Source organism: Triplophysa rosa, linkage group LG21 (genome assembly GCF_024868665.1).
Source record: "Triplophysa rosa linkage group LG21, Trosa_1v2, whole genome shotgun sequence".
Taxonomy (NCBI): Eukaryota; Metazoa; Chordata; class Actinopteri; order Cypriniformes; family Nemacheilidae; genus Triplophysa; species Triplophysa rosa.
In genome coordinates, this window is record NC_079910.1 from 20,597,254 (window position 1) to 20,618,953 (window position 21,700).

Below are 21,700 nucleotides of genomic sequence, written 5' to 3' on the forward strand. Positions count from 1 at the left end.
TTATTTAATCACTTATATAACCAATTCTTTCTTTAATCACTTATTCGCCGATTTATTGTTTTTATTTACTTATTCATGCCTTTATTTATTCACGCATAAGATACGTGTCAACATCATAAAAACATGTCCAAACATGATCTCCGGAGAAGAGAGAAAAATGTTCGGTAACCGTACGGGCAAAAGTTCAAGAGTTCAACTCCAGACGTGGGCAATCCCTCACGACGTGGACAGATACTGTCAAAGGCCAAAAGTTCAACACAGGGGGGCAGTCCCTCGCAATGGGGCGGATATGGTCAAAGGTCAACGCAAAGGGGGAGGGGCCCTCACTACGTGGGTGGTCCGGAAGTAATTCAACCCCCCCCCGCAAAGGTCAATGACCCCATCAATCATTTTGACACTATGACCCGCATATATACTACTATCCATTCTAAATCATAAACATCTTACAGACATCTTCTAGATGTCTATATGACATCTGACAGCAGATGTCTCCGAGACATATTCCAGATGAGCAAACTTTATCTCTATATATCTCTAATCTAGATCTCTGCTTTATCCAGATGTAAATGCAGACATCAAAAAGGCTAGACGTCTGCCAGATGTTTGTGTGCTATCAGGCAAGACACTTGTGATGCAGAAGAGTGCACTGGTTAAAAAAATGTATGTCCTTCACTTTGTCTGTGAAGTATTAATTGTTGTGTGTGTGTGTTTTTTTTACTGTTCTTCATCTTGAACGTTACAGCTGATGAGAACTTCCATGCAAAGCATGCTGTGACTCTGTAACCACCAGAGGGCGCCTCTGAAAACCTTTGAGAAATCAATGAAGAATGTGCAAAGCTAAGAAAGATGTTGTGTCCAAAGCAGGGTGATTTCATGGCAGACATTTCGAAACCTTGATCCAACAACAAATATTCTCATCCTATCTATGTTGTTTGATGGAACACAGGTCTCTACACTTGGTCTTGTTGGAGTGTGTGATGTGTGACTTCTGTGGGTTGTGTTGTGGGCGGAGGAGATGATGACAGTAATGCTGAGGCCAAGTCATAATCATTCATTCCATGCCTTTTCAGAAAAATGCTTTTTCAACAAATGTTTTGTTTTATTGTAAAAAAAAACCTTAAATAACTTGTGTCATTGACCCTGAAATATGAAATATTTTTTTCTTCTGAAGATGCATGCTACTTGATGAATACTGAAGACATTGTATTAGTAGTGCTGGGTTGTTAGACCTCCCTTCAAAGAGGGGAAAAACACGCAGACGGGAACAATGGCCCAATCTGGCCTATTGTTTTCCTCATGTATGTAATGTCCGTGGGTAGGAATGACAGCGGGTTTTGGGTTCCTTCTGCCTCTGTGTCAACGGTCATCGGCTCACCTCTGGGATTATTTTTTGGGGGATAAACTCCCCGCTATGACACAATAGAGCTCTCACCATATTACATCAAAATGGGAGAACCCTTTGTTTTGGAAAGCATGGAAAAATATCCCTTTGACCTGTATCTGTACGATGCCTGAAGAGTTTCCAGAATCCAGAGGGCTATTGACATGACCGATGAGAAGTTTTAAAGCATTCGGGTATCATTGTTCTTTTGACGAATGGTTATCCGGAGTGAGAACATCAATGAATGATTGTTCTTGATTAAAGGGGTCATATGCAAAACGTGTTTTTCTGTGTCTTTGGTGTGTTATAAGTTGCCCATGCATGTATTAGACATGTAAAATTGCAAAAATTAAAAGTGTCGGAACAAAAGATGCATTCTATCTAAAAGCGAATTCTCACCCAGACCTGCCTGAAACGCCTCGTGTAACCACAGCCCCACAAATCTATGTCAGTTCGTGATATGATTTGACTAAGACCGCCCAAATGTACACGCAAGTAAGGTGGCGTACCTGTCAGTACAATTGCTTTGGAACCTTTGCTTTGGAAGGCGTTACATTTCCGTCACATGCTTGATGCACACACACTGGTTAACTGGACAAACATAGCACACCTAGCTTTTCAGAGCCATGAGCTTTGCAAAAAATGTGTGCGTTTCAGAGAGGCGGATCAAAGAGGAGATACAAACATGCACATTATGTGGAAAATACAGCGTTTTTCAATCTTAAATCCTGTATACACATTGCATTACATCTAAAACAAACCATACACAGTAAAAATAAAAGGTTCCTCAAATATCCTGTTGTGTACTCAAAGAACCTTAAACTGTATTTTAAGTGCTCCAAAGCTCTTTTTCTCAATAAAAGGGTTATGGTGGAACCATCTATAGTCTTTGTGGTTCTTCCAGGAACCTAGAAGATTCTTGAATAACCCCATATTCAGTTGTGAAGTTCTGGAGTCACCTTTTCACTACACTGGGACCTCAAAGTGCTTTGCGGGTTATTGAAGGAACTCAAATTCTAAAAAATGGTTCTTGTAAGATCTGTAAACTTGTAAGTGGTTCCTGGAGAATCTCTCTTGTACAAGACAGTATCTAGAGGAACCCCACAAAATTCTGCATGAAATAGGGATTTTTAGTGTCTGATCATTTTGATGTTTTATGAGAATAAGAATAGTCCAAAGTTTGGTTTTTGGCCCCTGCTAAGTGAACACAATTTAAAATCATGCACGTGATTAGAAAAGGCTAAATGTTATTTTGAAAAATTTCAGCAAGCTTTTTAATTATTTTATATTTCTTACTATTTGTATTATATAATTAATTATATTAATATATTATAAATAAACATTTTTATTCTATAAGTAGATCCTAAGTCACTGAAATCTTTTGAAAATGTAAACGTTGTTGTGCTTTCCATCCAAACAAACTGCAGCTGCTCTGTGTGTTTATTGTGCAGTCTCGCCCTCCACAGTACTGTGGCGCTGTTGGCCCAATGTCTCAGCGTCAAGGCATGTGCCATGTGGCGCTTTCGTTAGTATGTGTGTTTAACTTTTTCCAGCTCTGCGCAGACCGATCACTTTATGACAAAAAGCATACGGACTTAGAATAACATCTCTAAAGCATACAGAGCAGTCAGTTCACAAATAGCTCTCACTGTGCTTTGATGTCGCCGATCCGTCTGCGATCAAACATCAGTGGCACGAGTGTTCACCGGTGTTGTTCCGCTCGCGCGACAGGCGGGAATTCAAAATAACGGATCGCAACAACCTCTCGACTGTCCCATTGGATGTAAGTAAAGTCAAAATATATAAATAACTTAAATATACTAACTATATACTATTTATATAAATGTATACTCTGACACGTCTAATTGTATGGCCGCTTTTGGCTGTTTAAACCATTTATTTACACAGTGTAGGCAGCGCATGTTTTAGCCGAGATGCTAACGAATATAAGTTAAGATGAAGCTTGTGGGGCTAACGTTAAATGGGTAACGTTAGTGTTAATGACAAACAATGACTTTTAGCCACTTTTAGCTATTATGTTCACTTTTAGTGAATGTATAGCTCTTTTTTAACTTATTGATGTTTGTGTTGAATGGTTTTCCCACCCATGTTACATAAATTGTCTGTAATTAAATATTTGTATCATTCAGTTCTGTTTTTATCCTTTTAACTCAGAATTTTCAGTATTTTCCAGTTGAGCAGCAAAAAAATGTAAGTATTATATTTATTGTGATTTTTTAATTATTATGTTATTTGTTATATTTGCACATGTAAAAATACTCATTGACAATGGAAAATCTGAATAAAGTGGATTATTACAGTTGTTGCTATAAATAGCCTATTGTACTCCTTAACCATAGACCAAAACAGTGACTTCCAGGCATTGTAATATTTTGTTTATTGTTACATTTGTAAACCAATTTGTGATGTGCTAAATGATTAAATTTAATGTTTTATGAGACGTTATCTAAATCCCTCTTTTTGGTCTCCATGTCTTATTCGCAGGGGCAACCAAGGCCAACAGACCCAGCCCACCCTGATGCTCATCCTTGCACTGCCTGGGACACCTAAGGCCAACAGGCGCAGCTCCTGTTCTCTTTTTGCCATAAATACATATCTACTTTAGCAATGCAAAATTGTGAAATGTACTATAGAAATAATTTTGACTTTGACTACATGGATCCTCACACCACCTGGTAATAGCAGGAAACCCATTTGGAGAGAACAGCATTGTTTTCTCTAGCTCGCAAGGATTTGCTTTTTGGCAAATTACAACTTTACCATGGGTGTAGGCCTTGCTATGAGAGACTACTTTTTTGCTGGACTTTTTTACAATTGTACATTTGTACAAAGTACCTGAAATATTTCTGTATGTACAGTATATTTAAAATTAAGGCAAATTATTTGGTTAGTTTTGTTAAGATAAAGACTTTTCATTTATAACAATATCACCAACACAATATTAATTATACATGTGATTTCATGAATTTAGGATGGTAATGTTCAATATTGACCATTCTGTAAATATTTATTCAATGTAAATTGTTGTTGTTTATCAATAAACTTGTATTTGATTTAGTATTTCTGCTTATTAAAATATTGTGAATAGCAAATATAAACTGAAATGGTGCCTTGAAGCACCCAAGATGGTTCCAGACCATTTAAATAAAAGGGATCCCCAAGAAGCCTTGGAGGGTTCCTCAGAGAACCGCCCTTCATGAAGCGGTGCCTTGAGTTTCCCCTGAGGGTTCCGCCGGCGTGGCAATGTGAAGAACCCCAAATGGTTCCTCAAAGTACCTTTAATTTTTACAGTGTAATATTCATTTTAGCCGTGCCATATGACCCCTTTAAAGTATGTACCGTGCACAGGAAGACTAGAGAGTTTCTCAGTAAATCAAGTGTAAGTCAGGCGTTAACATTTTCGGCTGCAATATGAAATACAGTTTATTTTGAAATTCAGTCAGAGCCACCGGCTGCAGATTATTTTAGTATCAGAAAGAATCAGAAAGAGCTTTATTGCCAAGTATGTTTGCACATACAAGGAATTTGTTTTGGTGACCGGAGCATCCAGAACACAGAAACAGCAACAACAGTACACAGAGACCATAACAATAGAATACAGTACACAATGATTTAAATAAGGGCCTATGGGTATAAAAATTTAAGAAATACAATACAATAAACATAAGATAAAGATATAGAGAGTGTAAAGCTATGTATGTATGTAAATATGTACAAGTAAAAAATAAGAATAGACTATTGTAGTACAAGGTATGTGCTATATACAGCAGAATGAATGAAATATAATTTACAGAAAAAGTTGTATAAAAAATATACAACTTTTATAAAAAAAATGTATCTACAGTATTACTGTATAACAAGCAAGTTAAAATAGCATAAAAAAGTTTGACCTGGAAGTATAACCATACGAGGCGAATGTTGATTTTGTTTCGCATTCACGTAATAGAAACCCAGTCAGTCCTTTCGTTTTCATACAGAAGTTTATGTAATTATTATGCTAATTATGCTAATTATTGTTGACAGTTTCACCATTAACCTTTTCTTTAAAATAGCTGTAGGTGAGGTGGGCTGGAACATATACATTAGCCATTGTTTACAGTATTCTTATAAAACAGCTAAATAATTGAATAATGTGTGTTTATACATGCACTGTAAAAATTAAAGGTTCTTTGAGGAACCATTTGGGGTTCTTCACATTGCCATGCCAGCGGAACCCTCAGGGGAAACTCAAGGCACCACTTAATGAAGGGCGGTTCTCTGAGGAACCCTCAAGGCTTCTTGGGGATCCCTTTTATTAAAATGGTCTGGAACCATCTTGGGTGCTTCAAGGCACCATTTCACAGTTTATATTTGCTATTCACAATATTTTAATAAGCAGAAATACTAAATCAAATACAACAGTTTATTGATAAACAACAACAATTTACATTGAATAAACATTTACAGAATGGTCAATATTGAACATTACCATTCTAAATTCATGAAATCACATGTATAATTAATATTGTGTTGGTGATATTGTTATAAATGAAAAGTCTTTATCTTAACAAAACTAAACAAATAATTTGCCTTAATTTAAAATACTGTACATACAGAAATATTTCAGGTACTTTGTACAAATGTACAATTGTAAAAAAGTCCAGCAAAAAAGTAGTCTCTCATAGCAAGGCCTACACCCATGGTTGTAGTTTGCCAAAAAGTTGTAATTTGCCAAAAAGCAAATCCTTGCGAGCTAGAGAAAACAATGCTGTTCTCTCCAAATGGGTTTCCTGCTATTAGCAGGTGGTGTGAGGATCCATGTAGTCAAAGTAAAAATTATTTCTATAGTACATTTCACAATTTTGCATTGCTAAAGTAGATATGTATTTATGGCAAAAAGAGAACAGGAGCTGTGCCTGTTGGCCTTAGGTGTCCCAGGCAGTGCAAGGATGAGCATCAGGGCGGGCTGGAGCTGGGTCTGTTGGCCTTGGGTGTCCCTACTCCCTGGTAATAAGACATGGAGACCAAAAAGAGGGATTTACATAACGTCTCATAAAACATTAAATTTAATCATTTAGCACATCACAAATTGGTTTACAAATGTAACAATAAACAAAATATTACAATGCCTGGAAGTCACTGTTTTGGTCTATGGTTAAGGAGTACAATAGGCTATTTATAGCAACAACTGTAATAATCCACTTTATTCAGATTTTCCATTGTCAGTGAGTATTTTTACATGTGCAAATATAACAAATAACATAATAATGAAAATATCATAATAAATATAATACTTACATTTTTTTTGCTGCTCAACTGGAAAATACTGAAAATTCTGAGTTAAAAGGATAAAAACTGAACTGAATGATAAAAATATTTAATTACAATTTATGTAACATGGGTGGGAAAACCATTCAACACAAACATCAATAAGTTAAAAAAGAGCTATACATTCACTAAAAGTGAACATAATAGCTAAAAGTGGCTAAAAGTCATTGTTTGTCATTTAACACTAACGTTACCCATTTAACGTTAGCCCCACAAGCTTCATCTTAATTTATATTCATTAGCATCTCGGCTAAAACAAGCGCTGTCTACACTGTGTAAATAAATGGTTTAAACAGCCAAAAGCGGCCATACAATTAGACGTGTCAGAGTATACATTTATATAAATAGTATATAGTTAATATATTTAAGTTATTTATATATTTTGACTTTACTTACATCCAATGGGACAGTCGAGAGGTTGTTGCGATCCGTTATTTTGAATTCCCGCCTGTCGCGCGAGCGAAACAACACCGGTGAACACTCGTGCCACTGATGTTTGATCGCAGACGGATCGTCGACATCAAAGCACAGTGAGAGCTATTTGTGAACTGACTGCTCTGTATGCTTTAGAGACGTTATTCTAAGTCCGCATGCTTTTTGTCATAAGGTGATCGGTCTGCGCAGAGCTGGAAAAAGTTAAACACACATAGTAACGAAAGCGCCACATGGCACATGCCTTGACGCTGCGACACTGGGCCAACAGCGCCACAGTACTGTGGAGGGCGAGACTGCACAATAAACACACAGAGCAGCTGCAGTTTGTTTGGATGAAAAGCACAACAACGTTTACATTTTCAAAAGATTTCAGTGACTTAGGATCTACTTATAGAATAAAAATGTTTATTTATAATATATTAATATAATTAATCATATAATACAAATAGTAAGAAATATAAAATAATCAAAAAGCTTGCTGAAATTTTTCAAAATAACATTTAGCCTTTTTTAATCATGTGCATGATTTTAAAATGTGTGTTCACTTAGCAGGGGCCAAAAACCAAACTTTGGACTATTCTTATTCTCATAAAACATCAAAATGATCAGACACTAAAAATCCCTATTTCATGCAGAATTTTGTGGGGTTCCTCTAGATACTGTCTTGTACAAGAGAGATTCTCCAGGAACCACTTACAAGTTTACAGATTTTACAAGAATCATTTTTTAGAATTTGAGTTCCTTCAACAACCCGCAAAGCACTTTGAGGTCCCAGTGTAGTGAAAATGTGACTCCAGAACTTCACAACTGAATATGGGGTTATTCAAGAATCTTCTAGTTTCCTGGAAGAACCACAAAGACTATAGATGGTTCATAACCCTTTTATTGAGAAAAAGAGCTTTGGAGCACTTAAAATACAGTTTAAGGTTCTTTGAGTACACAACAGGATATTTGAGGCACCTTTTCTTTTTACTGTGTGGTCTTTGATTATTATTCCTAATGCTATTATATAATGAGTATGGGTTTGAGTATTACTTTTTATATGTAGTTTTATCAAAATTATGAATCATTCTGAATTGTATTTTTTAGTTTTTAGTTTATATTTTAGCAGTAATACGTGCTTTTGTGATTTATTTTTTAATGTCAATTGTAGTGTATGTTTCAGTATAGTTTTCATTTTCAGTTAACAATTGCATTGCCTTTACTTAAACTATAAATAAAATGCAGATATTTAGGCCTGTATTTTATTTTATTTTATTTATTTGAACATAAAAGTTAAATAATAATCCTGACACACACAAACAAATAAATAAATAGCCCCATCATGTTGCAAAATAAAAAGAGTGCAAAACTATCAAACAAATGCATGAAATCAAAACAAATAACATAATACCTTTATCTATAAAAGGTTTTTCTGAAGTAGACATTATAGACTGAAGGTTTTGATGTCATATGCACACAAGCCTCGTGCTCTGAAGCTAGCAATCTGCACCTGTGGTTTTGGTTTATAACCTCTTTCTGTATGTAAGTTATAGCAGGAGTGCTGTTTGCAGAACAATATAAAATTCTGACTCTGTCTGGTCTGTCGAGTACCTAAAGGTGTGAACTGAGGTGAGATTTCCTGGGTAAATCAGACAATTACCAAGAAGCTAATGTGGGATTGAACATTGTTAGAAACCATTTGACATGTGACATATACCCATGTATTATAGGGCTGCACGATGAATCGTATTTTAATCATGATATCATGATAATCATGTTCTTAGGTGAAATATATTTTAAAATATATATATATATTTTTAATCATTAATTTTAGCAAAATAATTATGATTATCATTTGACCCATTATGGTGTAGCCCAATCATCAGCTCTTCATTCAACTGTCAAAGCATGTAATGGTAGCATTAATAAATAAGTGAATTTAAATTTAATACTGTAGTATACATGAGGGTTTACTAAAATTAAGTTATACTTTAGTACTATAATAATACTACTTTAGTACTATAATACAACAGTATACTAAATTAACTACAGTTTACTTTAGTAAACCCTCAAGTGTACTACAGTACACTTTGTTGTGTGTGACGTCACCGAGGCGCCATTTTGGAGGTATCGCTGCATTGAGCAGTGAACTGAAAGTATACGGAGCGGTACAGTAAGGACCAATTAAACCGTCATATTGGAGAAACAGAAGCAAACCAAGTACATACAATAACGAAATAATCTCACCAAAGATATCAGGAACCGTAATTTATATAATTTGTCATTAATTAACAACACAGATCCATACTACCTGGCCGCAAAATAGTCAAGTGCCCCGGTGTTGCTGCCTCCAACCTCATTTTTGTTTATTACGATCTTCTTTACGGTATAAAAACTCACATTTACTTATACTTAATTATATGTACTGTATTTGTCTACCATTTATTTGCACACAATTGTAAGCAATATACATTATGCAGGGCTCTAGACTAACTTTTTGCACTGGTTGCACTGGTGCGCCTAACTTTTTTTCTTATAGGTGCACCAGCACAAAAGTTAGGTGCACCCAAATTTTCGACCGCATCGCATTTAACACCGCAGTTTTACCAGTTCATAGGCAAAATTGACTTGTAAATGATTAACTAACAACCTGGTCAACATAAAGTTCTTTATTTGAAGCACAATTCTACAAGAAAGGTAACTTACTGAAAAAGTGTTGGTGCTTAAAGTGCTTCACTGAACTGAAACTTAAAACATCTCAAGATAAATGGACCAGGGCTTGACATAACCTGGGAGGTTGATGGCTCCGTGTCAGAGCATTGCTTATGATTTTCGGACGGATCAGGCCTTAACTTAATATTATTCACGAAAAAGTTGTCAATCGTTATTTTCATCATCCACTCTGTTTAACTGATGGGCCTATAGGCTCCTCCCCTCTCTGTTTAACTGACGGGCCTATAGGCTCCTCCCCTCTCTGTCTGACTGCAGCACACGCATTTTCACACGTACACACCAGAGGTTGCGCTAGACTTTTTTATTGTCCGTCATTTTGACTGACAGGCTCGTAAAAAATCCGTCATAATCTATTATTACCCGTCACTATGGTGCAAGGTGGCGTTAGGTGGTAATTAGTATGTTCGTGACGTCATCACGCTGTACTTGCGTCTCGGAACTTGTTGTATTTTAATACAACTGAATGCCCAATAAAGCCGTTGTTGTTTATATTCATCTATATATTTAATGTTTTAATGTTTATGTTCATATGTGATTCGATCTGGGAAAACCCAACACATGGTGCAAATTTATATATTACAGTTTTTCATACCAAGCCCTTTCCAAATCAGTTTTTATTTTGCTCATTGTATGTATGTAACAAAAGTTATGGCTGAGGTCGGCTGAAGCGCTATGATTTTCAGGAACGGAATTTGGAGGAAAACGGGTTTAAAGTTAAGTGATGAAAATAAAAGCACAACAGTCCAGTATCACAAGTAAAAGTCACTTTACAGTGGTGAAAGACTTACTCTAATAACAATTTAATAAAAAAACATTTCCTAGTGTTGAAGTCTATAAAAATACTGTACAAAACCGTTTGAATAAAGGTGCAGGGCACACTTAAAGAACGAGAGCTCTGCCGTTATCACTACATGAGGAAACTAGCAAACATTACGGACAACAACTAATAAGCAGTGAAGCAAGTTTTACCTTGTTTATCATGTGCATAGTGTGTGGACTTTTGATCATCCCTTGTATGTTTTGCGATCGCGGTCCGGCTCGCATGAGCAGCTCCCGGTGCTGCAGACGATCCGCCATCTCACGAAAACATTGTATGAAAAAAACTTTGCATGCCGTAGTTTACACAGGACTGGCGGGAAATGTGCATTGATACTCCTTCATTCTTCATGTTATGTAGTTTACTTTGATAGGTGAACTGTCTTTCCCGCGTCCCAGCGCGACATCCGACGGGTTTTCTCAGATCGCATCACATATGTCTAGTCGGTAACAATGACGGGTGAAAACACGCACGTCCCTTCGCGAGCATATCACGCTCTAATGAAGGGAAACGGGGAGTTACAAATTGCCATCATTGTAATCCGTCAAAATAGCTGACGGACGGACGGACGGCGTTCAGATTTTTCCGTCACTGGTAAACATTTTTTGTCAATGACAGAGAATTTTCGGTTAACACGACCTCTGGTACACACTTACAGGAAAATCTGGACCACGGCCAATCAGAGGGGCAGTCCGCCCTTCACTATCTCTGATTGGTTTAGACCACGATATGGGCCTAATGTGTGTCTGTTGAATCACAGGAGACTTTTTTTCTCCCTCGAACGGCTGGTTGCACCGGTGCGACCTCAGATTTTTCTTAGTCGCACCATTGAGAAATCAAGTCGCATGTGCGACCAAATTGGTCGCACTCTAGAGCCCTGTTATGTGAGTCTCTAATGTTACCAATAAACCTTACCCTGTTTGTTCAACATTTTCTGTAATTCATTTGGCTGTCAAGTAATACTGATAACAATCAGAAACACATTTATGAAAATTCCATTGTACAAACTTCTAAGCAACACTGGGTTCAAATCAGTTTTAAATGCATAACAGAATGTGTTATTACATGCTGTCCATAATCTTTCTTCCAAGTGGGAAACCTAAACAATCTTTCCTAGTGATGAAGCTTTCTACTGTTTCTATCGTGTGTTTTAGTATTACAACATATTACACAACAAGAACGTACCATTTTATCTCTGAAATGAAGTGAAATTGAATAAAGTAGATAGAACATCTCGATTCTCGACGTTGATACCTTACAAATGGTGGCGATATCCACAATGCACTTTGATTCTCGCGAGTGTGACCTCACCCGACAATGTGCGTACACCACTGCCGTTACAATGGCTGTGTCTCATTTCGTAAGGCTGCGTCCTTCGAGGTCTCATTTGAAGCCTGCTATGTCATTAAGGCTGTCTCGTTTCATAAAATCAGGTAGGACTCTCTGGAGGCACCCTTCAAATGCGACCTTCTTTGACAGGAATTCGGAGGAAAGATGAGCTGTATCCTTCGTTGTTAGAGATAACCCACAATTCTTTGCATCGGCCAACGTCTGTTATTTGAATAAACGGCAACAGCTGCACATTCAATCAAATATGTGGTGTTTAAATGTTAACAGTTTACAATTTGTCAGTCTTGTATAAAGTACTTGAAAGCAATACTTGAGTAAAAGTACACGTATCTTACCAGAAAATGACTTTGGTAGAAGTTAAAGTCACCCTTTAAAATATTACTTGAGTAAAAGTCTTAAAGTACCTGACATTTAGTGTACTTAACTATCAAAAGTAATTGTCTGATATAAAATGTGCTTAAGTATTAAAAGTAAAAATAAAGGTATTTTTAAAAAAAGTGAAAGGTTAGAATTTTGAGGTAATTAAATCAAAGCAAATCTCAAATTCAACAAAATGCATGGTGCTTTTGAAGACGTGAGTAATCCTGAACGCTCCTCTGTAACCTGCCATTAATTAGCCTAATGTGGTCTAAAAAAATCCCCCCACCAGTGTAACGCTAATTTACCTAGGAAATATTCGGCCGCCACTTAGGCTATACCAGAAACCGTTATTAACCATTTCAGTATTATGGTCATGTCTTCAAGAGTTTTGTGTTGAATTAATTCGTAGGGAAAATCATTGGTGTTGTTAAATATCTGCACATTAGCTAATCAAGAAAGTTAACTAGCACACGTTAGCATGGCCATCACGTTAGGCAGATATCTGAACAGGCTTATGATAACTAATTCATGTTAAATAACGTTAACATTAGCTTCATTGAATGAAAATTAATTTAACCTACCTCGATGTGCTTCTTCAGGTTGGACGGGGAGTTTTTGAATGCCAATATAAGGCATAACAAGCCGGGTTTCCATCCAAAGTTGCCAATTTAGCTTATGCGCAAAATTGGAATATCGCATGAAACATTTGCGAATAAGCACCGTTTCCATCCAACTAGTCAACCGTCACTTCCTAATAAACTGGCACTAAATATCAGTAAGAAAAGTAAGAGAAGCCACTGAATATAATAGTTTTCATATACTTGCGCAAGCAGACGATTAGGAAACTCAATAAATGCGGTGCTTTTGTGGATGCCTGCTGTTCGGGAAACACAGCCGTGACAGCTAGTTCTAAGAGGCAATTACAGAAATACTTGACGACTTTGCTCAGGCGTTTAAGAATGACCATCACAACATTTCTGATGCTGTGTCACAAGATCAGTACTCTGGTTAGTCAGGTTACGCAGTCTCATAGTGCAGTTACGGACTTTTTGGAGGAATTTATTCAGCAAATGCGTTTCCATCTCCCATTATTCGCATTAACCCTTTTTCGCAAAAATGAAAAACCACCTCAAGCGAGCGTAAAAACTTTTTTTGCGAATTAAGGGTTTTTAATTCGAAATTTGGCGTTTCCATCACTCGTTTCTGATGCGAAACTTCAAAATGCGAATAAAACCAGTGTGATGGAAACCCGTTTACAGGCACTTAATCCGGTAGGAAGAATTTTTCACTCCAGTGTACGAAAATATTTCTTGCAAATACGGACGGGTGTAACGTTATCTTCGTCACCACCATCGAGTTCACAAAGTTCGCCAAGTCGAAATGCTCGTTATCTGCTACCGGAGTGGTAACGTTAGCAGCAGAGCCTGGTGCTTCCATGATGGCATGCCCGGACAAGCAGGACTTCTTCTTCGTGCTTGGCGGTTGACATGACAACAAACAGGCATTCCGTCACCAACTCAAATTTCTTCTGATTTTAATTTGTAGTAACAGTAACGAAGATGGTTAGGAGAAATGTATCGGAGTAATAGTACACATTTTATTTAGGAAATGTAGTGGAGTAAAAGTGAAAGTTGTCAGAAATATAAATAACGAAGTAAAGTACAGATATGTGAAAATTCTACTTAAGTACAGTAACGAAGTATTTGTACTTCGTTACATTACAACACTGCAATTTGTGTCACGTTTTTTTAATCTTAGCAGGCGTATGTAGTAAATAGGTTTACAACTGTTTAGTGGTTTTTAAACGTTTTGAAACAGTAAGGCAAAATTTTATATTTGTTTAACTCTTTTTGGCATTGTTTAGTGTAGAAAGTAACCAACTTTTTACCTCTTAAATCATGTAGAAATCATTTTAATTAATTTGACAGGTGTGCGAGTGCAACGTGTTGTCATAGCAACGTGGTACTTCCTGTTTCCTTTTCTACCAGTATCAGAATCAGAATCAGAATCAGAAGAGCTTTATTGCCAAGTGTGCTTGCACACACAAGGAATTTTCTTTGGTGTTGGAAGCTTCTAGTACAGACATTTAACACAATGACAATACAATATAATATGATTTACAGTCTAAAAGATTCTAAATTGTGCATATATAAAATAAAGACTATTTTACAGAAAATGGGGGATAATAACATATAAGAGACATTGTACCGGGTAGTATATAGTAGAATAAACATATTAACAGATTGTATGTACACTTGTGCAAATGGATAATTTAGTAAGTAGACGAACAAAAAAGACATAAGTACTAGAGCACTCCAAACCGAGGCAGCCATCCGCGGCGCCATCTTGGATCAACAAGGTACATATCAAGTATGTTCTACGAAGGATGTCTCGTTTAATTCCAAGTTGAGAATCCTCCGTATACCGCACCCTTTAGAGGATGATACCTCTGGAGGACACAAGGAAGCAGTCGAAACGAGACACAGCTAATGAATGGCGGGGAATGCAACGCTCAATATGGCCGCTCTAGCGAAGGAAGTCCCGCCTTCCAGTTAAACGAGCCAATCGTCAATCAGTAAAGACTGACGATTCTCTGGGGCGGGGCTGTCGTGGTGCGCTTGCCAGCCTGTGCGCAGGCGCAGTAGATGAGGCGACCTCGAAAAAGGTGAGTTTTAAAGCACTTTTAGCTTAGCAAACCAAAGTTATGATACAGTTCATGTCATGATTAATTATTGATCGGAAATATGCTGTATAACTGTGATTTTTACTAGCGGTTTTAGAAATATCGGCCTTCCCCCATTCAAGTAGTTAGGACAGTGGACTTGCTCTGACGTAAATAGCTGCCCAGAGGCGTCACAAACATGGCCGCCGAGTGGCACGACTTCCGTAAACGGACTTTGGTAGTGGTCAGAGTAGACCGGGCACAGAGTGCGTAGGCGCATTTAAAGCGAGGCTCTGTGTCTTTAAGAGGCCGTGCGCTGTGTTGTGCAGCGCTGCGTTGTGCTGTAGGGATCGGCTGATGGGGGAAGGGCTTTCACTCACACACGTCGACTCATGGCGGAGAGAGAGCAGCAGATATCAGACTCGGTCCGATCTCCACAGCGCTGCTGAAGCGCGCGCGTCTGATCATGCGGACAGGACGACATGAGCGCAGCTGAGATTTCAGACGGAGCGCAGCGCGTGTTTTCTGCGTTTATTGAGTCGCAGCTGCAGCCGCACACGGTAAGACAAAAGCCAAGCTTTCAAACGACACATGATCTCGTCTGATCAAACAATATCAACGTCTGTCGTGTTCGTGTTATTGTAAAGACTCTCGCTCTGGGTTATTTTCCGCTAAACAGCGTCGCAATATAACGTAAGGTTAGTGTAATGTATTACACATATTCCGAGTTTACAGTAGGACTGATGCCCTGTGAGATTTGTGTGCCTATACTGCTAATACAAATACTGATTCATACACTCCTTATCAATACATTCAGCAGAAAATTGCTAGATTTCTCAGATCATTCCAGTAAATCAGGACACATGTGAATGTTACAGCAGGCCCGTGTGTGATGCTGCCATCATGTCCCGCTGCTGCGCTTTGGTGTTTTTCAGACGCGATGTTTTCTTGTCGTGTAGGTATCCCGCCAGGCCCGGCAGGGTGGGAATTATTCTGAAAGGAACTGAAGAACAAACAGGGGAAATGGCTGCGACCGCCGGCTTCTCCAACGGACCGGTGCCCTGGACGCTGAGCGACACTGAAGTCAACAATCTGTACCGTGATCTAGAGCTGGGCACCGTATTGACTCTCTTTTACGCCAAGAAGTCTCAAAGACCAGAGAGAAGGACGTTTCAAGTTAAGCTCGAGACCAGGCAGATTATCTGGACAAGAGGAACGGATAAAATCGAGGGTGAAAGTAAGTGACGACTTCAGATGACATTATGACTTCAGCTCTTACATCCTCCAAATGTGTTTTTGGCTTTTCTCCTTCAATTTAAAACCTAATCTTGTCCTAACGTATTGTGTCGAAATGACACAAACATTCACTGCCGCTTCGTTCTTTACATACTTAACAATTCACCTGCCGTTTTCACCTTGGGATTTTCACTGGGACGTAACATACTTTTTATTCGATGTTGATAGTTGAGCGTAACACGGTTCTGTCTCAGCTGTATGTCACAGTTCATTCAGAAATGAACATGACTTTTTTTATCATTTCTGACTCTTTCTTCAGTAGAACACATTTACAGCGCCTTCCACTAATATTGGCACCCTTGGTAAATAAGAGCAAAGAAGGCTGTAAAAATGAATCTGCATTGTTTCTCCTTTTGATCTTTTATGCAAACAAATCTACAAAATTCCAAACAACTCATTAAAGTAAAACAATTTGAAGTGGGGGAATATCACATTGTGTGTTTCTTCCATACATGATGGCCACAATTATTGGCACCCTTGTATTTAATACACTCCGCAACCTCAATTTATAAGAAAAACAGCTGAAAAAGTCTTCTCTTGTATGTCTGATGAGGTTTGAGAATATATGGCAAGTCATCAGAGTCCATTCCTTCATACAGAATCTCTTAAGATCCTTCTAATGTTGGTGCTCTTATCGTCAGTTCATCCCACTTATTTTCTATAGTGTTCAGGTCAGGGAACTGGGATAGCTATGACAGGATCTTGATTTTGCGTTCAGTGACTCATTTTTTTGTTGAATTTGATTTTTATTTTGAAACAATGTGCCGATGGAAGATCTAATCGTGGCCCATTATAAGATTTCTATAAGAGCAAGTCATGTTTTGATTTTTATATCTGTTGGTATTTGATATAAAACACGATGCCATGTATCTGAACAAGATGTCCAGGACCTCTGGTATAAAAGTAGGTTCACAACAATAAAGATCTGCTGACATATGTAACTGTGGACATGAGGCATCCCTGTGTGCACCAAACTTATCTTGTGTTATTGCTTCCAAACAACTCCATAGAACCCAGTCCTGTTTGAAGTTCAAGTATGGCAGATTAATATAGTGGAGTTTATTTTTGCATGAGAGCAGAAGATTTGTTTCTTGAACATTGTCCCAAACAACTTGTGCTGATGGAGGTGCAGTTTTCCTTTATTTTTATGTTATTTTTCTGACACTAAAATTCAACAAATTTCTGCAATTGTCCATCTGTGATCTTTGAAAAGTCTTTTGCCACTCAAAATATTCTCTTTGCTGTGCATTAAGACAATATAGACACACATTCTCTTTCAGGCAGATTTGCAACATCTCCAGTCCATTAAAATTTATGAATTATTGCCCTATGCTTCCTATTGGAAATGGGAATTTCAATTTTTATTGTTTCAACCATTTCCTTTTAAATCCACTTTCTATTTTGTGTAGCTCAACAATCTTTTGCTGAACATCAGGGGGCGTATTACAGAAAGATCGTAACTTGAAAATCTTATCCGTGTTTGGTAACCATGGTAATTTCAGTTAGGACCTCATTTATGACAAAAACCATTACAGAACAGCACTTCCTAAGTGCATAATCTTATTTTAACTACAGATAGGAAAGGGGTATTACAGAAGCGTCTTAACTTGACAAATAATCTTTGTAACGGTCTTAACTTTAGGACAACCCCACAGCTGTCCTAACTTCAAAATGATTTAAAAACGAACAGAAAAACTGCTCACAATTGCACTGTCCAACAATGGCATTACATTTATGAATCATTCAAAATGAAGACCGGAGATGTTTAATGGAAGAAAGACTCTTTGAGGACCCTGAAGATGGGTTACAATTTGATAACAAAGCACTTATAAGTAACGTTTTAGCATTGTGTTCGCGTTGGCGTTTGCTTGTTCCCCCTTACGTTTTCTTCATCTCCCTTGCCTGTAGGGCCGCTTTCTTTTTTGTTTCGCTTGCAAGGGTGGTCAACTTTTTCTTCATAGCCTCAGCTGTACGGTTAATGCCGGACACTGCAGACACATTATCCACAACTCTTGCCCATCCCTGTCGTTGTCTTCGTGAGTGAGCGAGGGTGAAAACTTTCCAAATACTATCTGCTTTGCCTTTTCTACCAAACTTATTCAAGTTTCTATTTCCTCGGCACTAAAATGAAACGCTTGCCGGTTTTGTTTTTTATATTTTGTTTACCTCATCAGCAGCTCGCAGTGTTGGTTGCTTGGTAACAGAACTGAAAGTGGATTGCCGAGCTTGATGGGATTTCCTAACTAGAGATAAGATATGATTTTGTAAGATAGGATAGGAATCCCAAATCAAGTTAAGATTTGCTTCTGTGAAAAATCCTAATTTAACGTATCATATCTTAAGACCTCAGATAAGAAACTTTCTGTAATACGCCCCCAGAACTATATTCTCTGCTTTTACCAACTGTGATGAATGATTAAGGGGATTTAGGCTTTGTGTTACTTAATATTATTCTCCTGTGCAACAAGAAGTCATGACTGGAAAACATCGTGTTGGTGTGCTCAGGAAATTTAAATATTAATGGGAATATACTTGGGAAATATTTTACTCGTAAGAATTTCTAGGGTTGCCAATAATTGTGGCCAGGGTGTATTACAGAAGAAAAAAAATCACTGTGATATTCCCCCCACTTAAAATTGTTTTACTTGAATGAAATGTTGGAATTTTGTGGATTTTTTAAATAAAAGATCAAAAGGAGAAACAATGCAGATTTTTACAGCCTTTGCTCATATTTACCAAGGGTGCCAATATTAGTGGAGGGCGCTGTATGCATTTAGCAGATGCTTTTATCCAAAGCGACTTGCAGTGAATTCAAGATATACATTTGTTTTGTATCTTGTGTTCCCTGGGAATCGAACCCACGACTTTTTGGGCTGGTAACGCAATGCTCTACCATTGAGCCACAGGAACACAGAACACAAAAGAAAGAAACTCAAGACAGGTTTGACACGAGGATGAGTACATGATGACAGAACTGTCATTTCTGGCTGAAATATCTCTTGAACATGAGGTGGGTTGGAGCGCAGGAAACGTTGCACCAGCTGCATTCTGCTCCGGATGCACCAGCAGCCACATGAAAAAAAAACAGCCAGTGAGCGTCAGCGTGGTGCGCATGTGTGTCTTTCTCTCAAATAAGACGTTTACTAGATCTCCTGTAAACAAAGCAGACATTGGGTCGATTGATTTTTGGTGAGCCACGTTGATGGGATGTCATGGATCTTATGTAGGGCTGAAACGATTCCTAGAGTAATTTGAATAAAAAAATCATTGAGGCAATTTTTGTTGCCTCGAAGCCTCGTTTAATCCATTTAACTACAGTACACATGGAGCACTGCGTTTCCCCACGGACCGTTATTACTGACGCACAGCCCGCTAAACTCTATTCATGTTACAGGGCTCTCAAGTCTCACGCATTCACCGTGAGACACACGCATTTTACTCTGTTCACACGCTCACACGTGTTTCTCATGCTGATAAATAACTGATAGCTTATTGAAATGGTGAACTGCTATTTTGCTTAGTTTTAGTTAGGGCTGTGCGATTTGGGGAAAATATCTAATTGCGATTTTTTTTGACAGACATTGCGATTGCGATTTGATTTGCGATTTTAACTTTTCTAATTCAAGCTTCAGCTCAATATTGTTGTGTGGAGCACAGTATGGGTATAGTTACCCTGCTGAAAGAAAACAACAAAAAAAATTACATAAATTCTAATTGTTTCCATTAAAACCATTACAAAATTCATTTTTGTAGTGTGTTTTGGGCATTATTCAAATAGGGCTTACTGTTGTTCAATTGGTTCCCAGCTTCAAGATTACATCACACCAATAGAATCCAAATACCAGTGTACACTATTATAGTTTCCATTAAAACAAATACAACTCCCATTGTAACCCTTAAATCCATAACATTTTCTATTGTGTTAGTGAATTATTAAAATAGGTCATAGGTTACATAGGCTGATTTATTATTTTTTAAGTATGTGGGATTTTTTAAAACAAGTAGAAAATGTGCTGAATGTTTAATGTCATCCAAGTGAAAAAACAGTTAGATAGAATTTACATTTGTTTGAAACGCGGAGCTAGGCGTGAGTTGACACAGGGTGCGCGCGTGCGTCAAGGCAACAGGCTGTGTGTGCGCATCAAGTTTAAACGGCTCGTCCACGAGACGCGCACTGTGGGGCAGAGACGCGCGAGTATGAAACAGGCTATGTGTGCGCATCAAGTTTAAACGGCTCGTCCGCGAGACGTGCAACGCGGGGAAGAATCACGCGAGTATGAAACAGGCTATGTGTGCGCATCAAGTTTAAATGGCTCGTCCTCTAGACTCGCAACTCGGGGAAGAGTCTCGCGAGTATGAAACAGGCTATGTGTGCGCATCAAGTTTAAACGGCTCGTCCGCGAGACGCGCAATGCGGGGAAGAGAGCGAGTATAACACAGGCCGTGTGTGCGGTCTTCTGAATTGGATGGTTCTTTAGTATTTATTTGCCTAATATGATCGATCTGACTCTGCAGATGCCATAATAACACACACACTCTCTCTCTCTCTCCCGCTTTCTGTTTTTTTTTTTTTGATTAGGCATAACGGAGGTGCGCTCACTCTGTTGGTTAGCAAGAATGCCACTCAAAGCGGGCTTGGAACAGACGCGTTTCCTACATTTCACATCGTTTCCACATCGCAGCCTCTTGCGATTAGCAAATCGCAACGTCTCGCATCGCGATTGCGATTCGATTTCGATTAATCGTTCAGCCCTAGTTTTAGTCTATTTTGCGAGTGAAACTTGTTGTCCGGCTGCATTGAGTCCATAAAACTAGATGCTAGTGGATGCCAAATCCTGTTATTTACACATGCCATCTGTCTGTTCTGCGTGTCTGAGTGAATGAACTGCACAGTTTAACATGCTAAACGCGTGATGCTCATGAATTTGTCTGCGTCTGCGCTTTATGAGGACATGAACACATGAACTTCATCTCCAGAGTTGCTCTGAGAGTTTATTTCAGAACATTTTACTGAGTGAAGCTAACACACTAAAAAATAAGCGTCTTGCGACGACTTGCCAAAATAAAAGTCTGGTTAACTCTGTATTTTTATGTGGACAAATATATTACTATTTAATATTAAAAAAAGAAACTAAAACTAATTTAGATAAACTAAATGCATCATGCATAAGCTGAAGTTAGTTGTTTACCTTTGAAATGATTCTTTCTATTTTTATTAATGTTTCTTATTTATACATTTGTATTAAGCCTATATTGCATTTTCTTTTCATAGAGAAGCGGAGTGTGTTCTGCAACAAACAAAATCAACCCTCCCCATCGTGTTTTCAGACAGTGTGTCTGAATGTTTTCTTTAGTC

The 21,700-nt window shown here is 38.0% G+C and overlaps 1 protein-coding gene and 1 long non-coding RNA gene across 5 annotated transcripts in view; both read left to right on the plus strand.

Moving 5' to 3' along the window:
* Positions 1–2,704: 2,704 nt before the first annotated feature.
* Positions 2,705–4,433, plus strand: LOC130545368 (uncharacterized). The gene is made up of 3 exons (XR_008961638.1): positions 2,705–3,164; positions 3,557–3,592; positions 3,887–4,433. It is a non-coding gene; the product is annotated as an uncharacterized LOC130545368 (long non-coding RNA).
* Positions 4,434–15,230: 10,797 nt separating this feature from the next.
* plcg1 (phospholipase C, gamma 1) overlaps positions 15,231–21,700 on the plus strand; it is a 48,113-nt gene continuing 41,643 nt past the window's right edge. For 2 of the 4 annotated variants that reach the window (XM_057320033.1, XM_057320034.1), the window contains exons 1-2: positions 15,231–15,608; positions 16,008–16,285. In XM_057320033.1, the coding sequence (XP_057176016.1) occupies positions 16,072–16,285 (214 nt within the window). In that variant the 5' untranslated portion in view covers positions 15,231–15,608; positions 16,008–16,071. The remainder of the gene's footprint in view (positions 15,609–16,007; positions 16,286–21,700) is intronic. The other 2 variants (XM_057320031.1, XM_057320032.1) reach the window with 1 other exon arrangement.